The sequence below is a fragment of the Thunnus albacares genome, chromosome 5 (assembly GCF_914725855.1).
Source record: "Thunnus albacares chromosome 5, fThuAlb1.1, whole genome shotgun sequence".
Lineage (NCBI taxonomy): Eukaryota > Metazoa > Chordata > Actinopteri > Scombriformes > Scombridae > Thunnus > Thunnus albacares.
This window is the reverse complement of record NC_058110.1, coordinates 16,464,645-16,476,558: the sequence shown is the minus strand read 5'-3', so window position 1 is coordinate 16,476,558 and position 11,914 is coordinate 16,464,645. Positions and strand designations below refer to the sequence as shown.

General features: G+C 42.3%; 1 protein-coding gene across 1 annotated transcript; it reads right to left on the bottom strand.

The window, feature by feature from the left end:
* Nucleotides 1-5,198: 5,198 nt before the first annotated feature.
* rbm15 (RNA binding motif protein 15) lies at nt 5,199-8,997 on the bottom strand. The gene has a single exon (XM_044350335.1). The coding sequence runs from the start codon at nt 8,845-8,847 to the stop codon at nt 6,292-6,294; it is 2,556 nt and encodes an 851-aa protein (XP_044206270.1). The 5' UTR covers nt 8,848-8,997; the 3' UTR covers nt 5,199-6,291.
* Between the last annotated feature and the right edge of the window lie 2,917 nt (nt 8,998-11,914).

Below are 11,914 nucleotides of genomic sequence, written 5' to 3'. Positions count from 1 at the left end.
ATTACTAGTTTGGACAATGTATATAACTTAAACCACTATGACCACCCGTTACACACAGTCATCTCCAAGTCTCCATTGAGGACAGCCCAACATCCAGTGAAGGACATGTGTTTTGTTGCGCTGCCCTCTTGTGGCAGAGGAAGTTTCTACTCAAAGAATGCTGTCTCAATTAGTACCAAATTATTCCCCCTCAACTCACTTTCACAATACTGAGCAAGGCTCTTTGTATTGTTTCAATAATGACAGTCATGCACAAAAGCTCTTTTGGCTCACGAGTTGCATTCACCACCAGTTTGCTTCTGTGACTGAGGGCCACTTAATATTTTGTACCATAAATCTTTTATGAAAAGTATTTGATGCTTTAAAAGTAGATTTTGGTTGGGATTTTATTTTACTTGTTAGTAATTTGGATATTTGAAGGGGTTGTATGTTTAAGCGATGTATTGAACAAATTTTTATGTCCCTTTTGGTTAAGTCTCAAACTCCTCTGATAAGTTCTGTTTGATGGCGTTGGATCTTATAGTTTTGTTGAAGCAAATGCATTTATGGGTGAAGCACTGTTTTGTCACTACTCTGGCTCATGGATTTGTTAACTGATCGAGTTTAGAAAATATGCTTAACCAATCATAGATATCTTGTTCCAAGACCTTAGAGTTCATTTTTAAGCCTTGTAACAGTGCGCAGTCAGCTGTAATAAACTGACGTGTGACTCAGTCTGTTCTTGTGTGATTCAAAGCAATACCTGCACCGAAAAAAAACAAAAACACTCACAAGTTGCAATATTTTTAACATATTTTATTTACACGTCATTTAGACATACTGATGTGAATAAACAAAATGATTCATCCGTATTATTACATTCATTTTTGTTTTGGAGGTTTAGACACAACAAATGTTGATCACATTTAATGTCATTACAGATTGTCAATGGACTGTTGATCAAAGCAAACAGGTTACTTACAGCAGACGACACCTGATGGCATGTCTATTGTCCTGGAAACAAACTGATGCACCAGCTGCTGTCCAGCGGATCTCTGTAAAGGAAACATAAACATGTTTTAATCTTGACAGCAGGTAACAGTGTTGAAGGCTTCGAATGTGTGAGCAGAATAAAATCCTGTTAGTGCAACTAGAAGTGAAAATGCTGAAGTGTTAAAACTATATGACTGGTTTATACTACAGTGAACCGCACTGCAATTCTAATGGACACATTTTCTAGCTTACCTTTGGTCTATGGTCTTAGAAAATATATTATGACACAAGATGTGTGATGACCTGAGGTTGTATGATGCCATATTGTACACCAGAAGCAGATAACTATTTGTCTTACTAATAATGATGGCACAAAATTATAATACAGCACGTTTATAAATGATTATAGGTAATGGTTTTTGTTCGAAATACTGGTGACTGGAGTGAAAATATTTTAGTAATGAACGTCATGTATTGTTTTAGTTTCTATCGAATTTGGTAAATTGATTTCACAGTAAGTGAAAGTAACCTTTCAAATTTGTTACATTTTAAAATTCATTATTTTAAGAAAGTTGAAAGTGAGCCTATTTCCTTGACACAATGTATCAAGATAAAATTGAACCTACACACAGAATGTAGCTTGTAAATCGAGGACTAAAATAATCCTTTAAATTTCTTTCTATGTACCTTTTTTCCCCTTAAAATGGGAATCTCTGATGTAACCAAGCGTCACATGGCTGCTCCAGTAGTGTTTGATGAGTCAGGCCTCATTGATAAATTGATGAGTTTTCATGTCTCTCTGCTTTAGATTAACGTCAACTGTGACTAAAAGCACAAGTAGCTGCTCATACAGTTTGAAGACACTGGGAGCAGAGTAAAAAGCACACTGCTGTCAGTGAGGTGCCGGCTGCCAGATTAAACAGTGAAGTCTTGGCCAGTGATTCGCTGTTTTCACAGGCTACGTTTGGTTGCTAATTAGTGGCATGTGATGGATTTACAGTCTACAACAAGGCCTTCTTTAAATCACACATTCACATTTAATTAACTGGACGTTATCATCTGTAGCCCGTCACCAACATCATCTCATGCGAAACACAATTTTGAACCAGGAGCCTTTTATTATGTTATTATATTTCCCTTTAAATTACATTTCCCTGGATGATGTCACTTGGCATAATGATAATAATGCTCGAGGCTTTAACTAAAAATAATCTAAGAAGGGTTTCTTTTAGTAGGATTAATCATCTATGAATTAAAAATGGCTTACTGACAGTGTTCAGTATAAATGAATTTGAGGCTTAGAAAAGAACAGTGACTTGAAGCTGTCAGTCATGAAACAATCAGGCCTTTCTAACTGATACCAGTTTTCTTACAGACCGCGTCATATTAACCTTGCCTGTAGTTTCTAGCTATTCTTACCATCAGTGACATAATTTTAATTAAAAAGAATTTACATCTCTAGAGAGGCTGCAAAAACGACCAAATGTGCAGTATGTTGTTAAATGTATCTGATTGGACCAGGAAGTTCACCAGCTGCAGTGGCCTTACTGTGAAAACTCACCTAATGTTAATCTTTAGTCTTCTTTAAACACTTCAGCCTTTTACATAACAGCATTTTCACAGCATATGTGAACATGTGCCTAATTTTAACAAAAGCCTCTACATAAGCCTATTAACAAATATATATATATAAAACTTCAGTGTGAGAATGTTCACTATTGGAGTCAGATTATATTTTTTGTTCTGGAGATCAAAGAAGCACTTTTGTGGGCTGTAAATAATTATCTTACATTGGGGTTTTGGGATTTATGCAAATTGCCATCAGTGGAAATAACCTTGGTAATGACTTTGGCTGAAAACTAGAGTGTACCATTCTGCATTTGTTATTGTAAAACACATGGTGTTGACACTTTATACTTACCACTGCTACCTAAGCCACCGATACAGACCTGGCAGGTAGCACTTGCTCTCCTTACTCACCGCTGTGGCGTTTCTATACAGCAGTTGTGCGGCGATACCAGTTCTGTTCCGGGTGTCTGGTGTGCATGAGTGTGATGTGTCTGGTAGTCGACTGCGCTCCGTGGTCCTCAAGATGGCAATGTTTCTCTAGTGAAGTAAGGGGTCCTTCTCAGCACAGAACACAGCATTTCTTTTCACGCTAATATGACTAAGATGGATGGTAATAGGAAATGGAAAAATATCTTTCCTGCATTAAGTGGCCTTAAATTTATGAAAGGCTGTTGGCAAAATAAACAGGTCTCCTAGAAGAATTTGGGGGAGGGGAGGGGTCCGCGGTGTGGATTCCTTCCAGCGGTGTCAAAAAGGGGTAAACAATTTGGCCTGTTCATATTTCATTTCCATGCTGCAGCAGACCTCAGATGATGGTTGAACACAGCTTCAGCACAGCAAACACACGTCTTCACTCGTCTCCTCGGAGAGGGTTCAATCAGAGGAGAACACACCGACGCAAAACACAAAGACGGGGGGAAACAATATTCCTAGCTGAGGTTTGGGCCAATCCTCTTCCCTGAGCCAAACATTAAGTCAAATCAAATCATAACTGGGCAAAGTGTGATAAAGACAAATCAGCCCAGTGGTTCAGCTTGGCCTCTGCAGTGAGACAGCTTGAACTGTGGATGCTATGGAAATTTCAGAGAGGTGTCACCCACAATCTCCCGAGTGGAGTGTGTGACGGCCGGTGATGAGATTCCCTCAGCTCCTATTCAGAACCAGGAACAATGCACATGAAAGCTTTTGAGTAATGACCAGGAGAAGACAACAGGATACTGGCACGTGCTGTTGTTTGCTCCGGCCCTCGCCTCCCGAACTGCACCGCTGTCTGCATCTGCCCCTGTGTTTCACACTGCAAACTGGCTGCAAACAAGAGGCAGCGGAGGCTCCTCGATGCTGCTCAGGTGATCACATGCCAACAGGAACAGTTGAGGGTATGAACAGGGGATCATGGGGAGGGGATAATTTTATGATGGGCAACTTAGGAGGTCAGAACAGGCCTGTATGCAAACAGCGATCCTCACACGAAAACGGGGGTCTCTCTTCACTGGTGCTAACAAACTGCAAATTGTCTCCCTTTTCGTGTGCAGAAACAAAATTTCAAGTGAAGTGACAACTCCTTCGAAACACAATAAGGCATGGCAGCTCGTTTCTTCAATTCACTTCCATCGAAGAAACATGTTTCCCTTCAAATGAACAATTTATTGATAATCGGTCACATTAAGTGCCCAAACGCACTTGCAGGTATGTGAACAGCTTCGCATGGGCTCTATGGATTTTCCTTTCCCATGACATCAAAGTGTACATTGCTCAATTTTTCCATTTAAAACAGAAGTCATCACAGGTGCAGATGGGCTACACAACTTAAAAGCTGCCTCATCAGTGAGGACTCACAAACACTAGGTTGCCTTCTCTGCAGAGTGTTTGAGCTCTGCGCTCGTCTCCTCAGGAGTCCAACGTTGCAGTGGGTGTGATGTTCACATGTATAACAATTTCCCCACATATTAATGCTTTCCAATACATATTAAACCAAACTTAGCAAATAATAATTCAGGGTGGGTTACTATTGCATGACAAACATACAATGGCATCAACAAAATTCAGTAAGTAGGCCTTGGGAACATGTTGGCAGGCATGAGTAACAATATTGTCAAATTTAGACCTAAAATTTAAATTCAAACATTAACTGTTAAAGTACTTCTAAAACTTTAAAATGACACAGACCTACTTACTGAACAAATAGCAGGTTTTCTGTTTTACTGAATTATTATTAGTATTCTTTCATGACCTACTGGTTTTCAGAGCAAAAAAAAAAAAAAAAAAGAAAAGAAACAGACTGTCAAATATCAACGCAAACTTCTCTAAGCTTTTTATCCATTACTACTGTAGTTTTTCATAGATCACATTACACAACCATTTCTAAAAAGGTAGGGATGCACAAAATAAGATGTGAAGTAAAAAATATGAAAAACATGTTAGTATCTGCTTTACTATGCTATGCGTATTGTGTTATGGGATGTTCCCTGGGCAAAAAAATCTCACATCTGTTAGTATTCAGCATTCCACATAGAGTTGACAGGACAATTTAGATTTACCAGTGGACATACACTGAGTTCATTGTCTTGTTTTGCAATTTGGTGTCCCAGTACTGAGAAACACTTTGATAAAAGATACACTCAAATCCAAACCATGATCCTGAACACCATTTTTAAAAAAAAAAACAAAACAGAATTTACAACATAACTGAAATGTATGTGCTGTTATCCAGAGACTTTTCAAATGGTGACCTTTGAAATGTTTTTTAACTTTGAGAACGCACACACAGTGAGGTTCAGGCTAGTATGAGTTTCAATACAAGTCTATCAAGATTAAAACAGGCTGCACAACTCATCTGCAGCGCACCACACTATCTTGCCATCATCAGGGTGTTTGGTAAACGTTCGGTAAATAGAGCGTTGTTGTGCAACGTGTTTTGACCTTAAAAATGCGGGGTTTCTTTCTCCGAAGAGATTAACTTTGTAACTGCTGTTCCAAATCATTCACTACACCTTTACAGGAAACTTTAACTTCAAAGATGTCATGCTCACCTTTGTATCCATTCATCAAAAAGTGATTATAGCAGAAATATTATTGCAATGTAATTCAAAGCTTTGAAAAAGGGCGTCTTCTGACTCCCCTCGTGTATATACCAGTATATGTGGTAGACACAATAACAACACCTGAGCAATGCAATACAATATAATAGCCCAAAAACAAAAATGACCTTTGATAGGCTTGTAATTTTCAGGTTTTGTTAACACTGTGTCAGGGAGATGTGGGTTCAACACTATAGTCATTTATGAGGCTATTATTTGTTGTTTAATTGTAGCGGAGGTGTTATTGTGTCCACTCCTTGCATTTCTAATATTACTAGTTCTTTTCCTTGTAATTGAGTTGAATAGTTAAGATTATAAACCTGTAAATTAACCAAAAAAGGTGTCTTCTATATGACTCTTCTCTTCTTACATGACACAGAAATTTATTCCTCATATTTAACTGTTTCACAGTATTCTTAATGAATTACTGCCAGTTTATGACTTTGTGAGCAATTAATATACTCTTTAAAAAAAGATTTCAAAAACACACACCCTTTTAGTTTTGTAGGAGGGCACCGTTTGTCATTTTAGTGGATTACATGGCAACATACAAACACTCAAGAACCATACTAGTGTACCCCATAATGCAGAACACACAGCATGCAATAGTTACTGACATACAGCAGATTTTTTTTTTTTTAAACACCACTTGAACTTAGTGTGTTCTGATTTTTTAAGATGCTCCACGAACCACAATCATGACCAGATAGTCCTCTTCACTTTTAGCCAGAGCTTTGGCAGAGGAATCTAGGAACTGCTGGGAGAAATCACAGGGAGGGAAAGCATGAAGAACCCCTGTGTTGTCTTTATCTCTGCTCCCTCCCACAGGCAGGCTGATGACTCCAGCTGCTTGTTTTTGGTTGAGGTAGGACACCAGGTTGCGAAGCGGCCGCTGAGTTGAGGCTGCAGGGTCAGACGAAGATGTATCCTCTGTGGTCCCAGGAACTGCCAGCAGGATGGCGTAGCCGCCAGGGCCCGCCACTTTGATGCGCCGGGAGACCTCGTCAAGCTTGGGCTGGTCCAGACGGAGGCGCTGGGTGATCTTTAGCTCGCTCACCTGCCTCCCTGTTGTGCCGTCAACAAGCAGGTCGCTGGCTACGTTGTGGTCGCCCTCCAGCAGGTGCATGTTGGCTGGGAAGTTGCTGTTCTTCAGCAGCAGCATACCTTGCCAGGCCAAACTGAGTTTGGTGCCGTCCAGCTTGGACTGCTGACCCCCCTTGGAACTGCTCTCAGAGCGTTCTCTCTTGGCCGGCCCTTTGCTACCATCGCCTGCTTTGCGCTTACGCTCTCCAATTGCTGAAATGCTGCCGCCTGAGGGTCCCTTGTCAGAGAGACTCTGATTTTTGAGTCTCCGTTCAGTCCCACCTCGTTCCAGGCTGCTGTGACGTTCTCGCGCTGGAGAGGGCCTCTCACCCCGCAGAGGGCGCTCTGAGTCACTGAAGCGCCCTCCATCTCTGCTGCTACCTCCAGGACTGCCATCTGGAGAGACACGCCTACGTCTTACTGTCCTCTCAGTGCTATCAGGGGAGTGATCTATATGGCGTCCATCCTCCATTACGCGCCGCTTGCGTGCAGGCTCTCGTCCCTGCAGCTCTCGTTCCAAAGACCAGGGCTCCCGTGCCCGCCGCTCACGTTCCAAGTGCTCCAGAGGCTCAAAGGGTGATGCACGCACTCGTTCACGAATAGCAGGGTTGGGCCATTCAGTTCCAGGAAAGAGCTCTCTTTCCCTGAAGTGAAGCGGCGGTGGAGTCCGTTCCCTGACCCTCAGAGGTTCAGGTGTGGCACGGTGGACAAATGACTCAGCCACCATGTCAAACGGCGGTATTGGGAGAGGCTGCAGGAACTGCTGCTGGTAACGATGCTCAGCGTCAGCAAAGTCCACTCTAAGTCTTCTCTCTGGACCTCCCAGTGGGAAGCCTCGCATGTGTGTGCATGCCGCTTGTGCAGCATCCAAACTTTCATACTGAATGTAGGCCCATGTGTCCCCCTTTCTGTAGTCAATGGTCCTTATAGTGCCAAAGCGATCAAACTCTCTTGCCAGGGCAGCTAAGGGGACCCAGGGCCCAAGTCCACCCACCCACAGGCGTGTGGTGGGAGTTGCTTTCCCATAGCCTATCTTTATGGGGTTGCGGCCCACTATTTTGCCAGACATACTAAGCTTAGCACGGTGAGCCATGTCAAGGTTCTCAAATTTCAGAAATCCATATGTGCTGGTTTGTCCCCGTGTGGGTCTCTTAATGTCCACTTCCGTTATGACACCAAACCTGTCAAATGCTCTCCTCAGGTCTGCCTCAGTAACAGTTATGTCCAGGTTGCCTAAAAACAACGTCCTGTTGGCTCTTTGGTCATCTTCTGGAGATATAAAATCCTCCTCACGAAAAGCAGCTCGCTCTGCAATGAAGGCTGGACGTGCCCTGGCTTCAAACAGAGCAAACTCCCTGTCCCGCTCCAGCTCTCTGGGCAAAGGGGGCGGCGGGGGAGGAGGGAGCCTCCCTAGGGCCAGCTGCTGTAGCCGGTAGTCTCTGTATCCAAGCCCGGTAGGTGAGAGGGGTCTCTGCAAATGTCTGTGGCTTTGAGCTGCACCATACACGTCTCTCTCGACGGGGGAGCGGCTTCTCCTCCTGTTAATGTACACTGTTTCGATTTTCAGGGGCCGGTCGTACAGCACCAGTCGTCCCCTGGCGTGCTTCGCAGCTCTGGCGTCCTCAGGCTTTCTGAAATTCACGAAGGCTATCCGCTCGTCGTTGCTGCGGCTGATCTTGACGCTCACATCTCCGAACTTCTTAAATTCATGAAACAGTCCATCCTCTATGTCTTCATCGCTCAGCTGGGTGCCGAGGTCGCTTATTTTGAGTGTTTTGTACTCACTCTCGGTGCTGGGTGGCTGAACCCGCTGCTGCTCCCCACGTGAAGTGCTCCTCGGTGCGGCTAAATCCAGCGTCAGGCTCAGGTTGTGGTTTTTACCGACGGAGCTGGCGGCTGCAGACTGACAGCTGTGATTATTTCCAGTCCGGCTGTGACCGTCGAAATCTCTGTCTCTTTTCTCACCGAGCAGACTCCTTCTCGTTGAGCCGCCGTCGCTTTTGGTCGAGCTATTTCCATTATTACTCCCACTGGAGACGGAAAGAGCCCCCATTTTCTTGCTGGTCGGGTGGCATCCTCCCCGGTCTCGAATATCGTCCAAGGCCCGGGAGCGTTTTTTAATCGGCGACCGCTCTTTACCTTTCATTTCAGTCCACACAGAGCCACCCTCGGGACGCCTGGGTGTTTTTTTAGGGCTGTTTCTGCAAATTAGTGCAGAAAATAATTGAAATGAAAAACGGATTTATTCACTGACCCTGCGGCAAAACAACAACAGTCGCCATTTTGTAAAGATTAGTGCGAGGACCCGCCCCTTCGACCTGATTGGTTGAAAAAGTGGGTGGAAAACTTTAAAGCGCATGTCAATCATCCACTGAGTCATTTAAATCAAAAGGTTTATTTATGTTTTTCACATTTTATATTGAAGAAAAGGGCCTGGACAAAATAACGGGAACAAGTCATAGCCTTGTGCAATCTAAAACAAAACACCAACAAACACAAACAAAAAACCAACGTTTCATCTCTCTGATAACCAATATTTTACATACATTATGAGCTCAAAAAGGCAGCATTTATTTAAGATCTTTGATCTGTTAACTGCAGGGCTGTTTTCATTTGAGTGTATCCCATTGTGAGACACTTCTGTTATTTTATCCATCCCTTGTATATTTGACTTTACCAAATAGGCTGTATACCCACAAAACACATGGCTACAATTACCTGATTTTGAGACACTACAAGTTCATCTAAAATTTCACAGAATGGGAAACTAAATGATGATGTTGTTGGGAGGGATAAGAAATCTTCCTCTCTCATCCCAATAACACAAGTCAACCTAATACCCACAAGGTGGCAGTATTTGAACAGTAACTCAAAGGTACAGTAACACATAAGCCACTAATCCTTAAAAATGACCTTGGAGAGACACAGGGCCTTTCTCCGTTGGTATGTGGTAAACACAGAGGCCAAGTTACAGTCATGATTGTATGACTTTTCTTAAGATGAGAAATGCAATTTACAGCTTTTTTAAATTAATAAGTTATCAATTAGCTTGGTTACTGTAGCTTAAAAGGATAGATTATGGTCAACTATATTTGTTAATGCCTTTTAATCGATTTCCACACTTGGGTTACCTTTAGATACAAGAGCTTAATTTTTCAAGGTTCAAGTATAAGCAAAATGAAAAACAAATACTATACTGCTATTTCCCCTACTTCCATGTCAAACTTTGACTTGAATGCAGATAAAGAAAAATACTCGGCTGAGTTCACTGTTTCTATCAACTACTTGTTGAACTTCTAGATATTTGTGGAAAGATTTTGTCCATATCACACATTGCAAGTTGAAAACTGTGGCAGCGATTAAACTTTATTTTTTTCCCTGTAGATGATTAACTGCCAAATGAAGTTCCACTTCTAAATGCCTTGAAGCCGCCAAATACTTCATGACAGATTGTACTGAAATTGCCTCACTCCACTGTTTGACACAGTTTTACTGAGTTGGCCGCACTGTGCTACCACATTGTTTAGCTTATTGGGACATGTTAATGTGGTTCAACTACTTCAAATACAAGGATCTGTCAGGTCACAATAGCTACACTTCAAGGCCAAGATAAATCTTGTGGAGATCAAAGCTCAGAACAGTGGCCAGCAGGCAGCTTTACAGATTTTAATGAGCATTAAATCATATTTTTCGTCCATTAATGAGGCTGAGGGTATAGTAATTTCCAGACTCTAGTGACAGTCTTCACCCAGTGACCCTGACACACGGAGTGATGCTTAGTTAATAACTGCCCCCAGCATTGTGCAGTCTTGACTCAACATTTTTCATTTACTTCGGACAAATCATATAAGGCCTTTGAAGCCTGATATATTGAGTCTATACAGATCAAAGCGTAATTGTAATGTCAAGGAAAACTTAGTCAAAACTGTCATGTATTTTAATATGAGGTAATCATTTTCTGCTCCTTTTTTTAGGTGGAATAAACCATACTGCATGTACAACATTGTGAGTTACTCTATTGTAACTGTCCTGACAGTTAATATATCAAGTTCAAGTAAGCCACTGAGTTTACTTTTGTTTATGGGAAAATAGATTTGTTTAACCTGCTCCCATGTAAAAGTAAATATTAAAATTGAGCACCGATCCACCATCTGCTATTTCTTCAGCTTTCCTAAAGATGGCCATCTCCTCAATCCCTTATCCCTACTGACAGGTCTTCTTATCTTCTCCACTTAATCTGGGATTTAATCAGGGGGACTATGTAACTGCAGTAAGAGCTGCCGTCTCCCAGGGCCTGGCTGGAATTTGAAGCTGTGGGTGTGGAAAGTGTTTCTGATGGGTTTGTGCATTTTTCTATTGGAACCACATGTTAGTGGCTCACACAAAACCCCGGCACAGACTAAGGGAATGGCAGCTAATCTGCCCCGGCATGGCTGTCATGGTGAAGCAAGCGAAGGGAAAGGAGAGCCAATCTATTCCCCCCGTAAGCTATGTACACTCCCGGGGAGTAAGTGGAGCTTGGAAGGGCTTTGTCCACTAGTGGAACATTCTTTTTTCTCAATTCAAGTTGCATTTTCAATCTCACACAGATTGAAATGTTTGCACATCTGACATGAATATGTTGGTATTTAGTAATTTGCACCAGATGGGATGGTACCATGCAATTCAGTGTTTCCTTGACAAGTAAATTGTTTTGGGTAAAGCACAACAAGGAGATTTCCTGACAGTCATTATTAGGAATGCATTTTCAGAATACACGTGAGAATATGCCTCAGATACATATTTATGTCAAGGACAGATGACCTGGATTCAGTGAATAACATAACCGAAAAAATACACTCTGGGCCCTGGTAACCCCAATTTCTTCTATTAAACTGTAACTCATTACTCAGTTGGTCGGGTTTACCACTGATGCCAGATGTGAATGAGAAATGCCTGCCTTAATGTGAAGCCAGCCGTCTGTGGGAGGCTCTCTACTTTATCATTAATAGTGAAGTGTGGTCCCTCAGTTAGCTTTTCATTAATGAACCTGCCACTCGCTCCTGATGCATGAGGTGCCACCTGAAGGCCTCTTGAAGTGAAGCCAAGTAGACTGCACATGTACGGTCTGTCTGTTCACTTCTCGAATACAAAAAAGTTCACTTCCCGCACACCAGAAACTTTTGTGTTTATGGCAACCACAGCCTGCAAAGCATTTTTGCCTCACAACCACA

Excerpts from the sequence above, each read along its gene's own strand:
- rbm15 (XM_044350335.1), bottom strand. The coding sequence starts at position 8,847 with ATGAAAGGTAAAGAGCGGTCGCCGATTAAAAAACGCTCCCGGGCCTTG.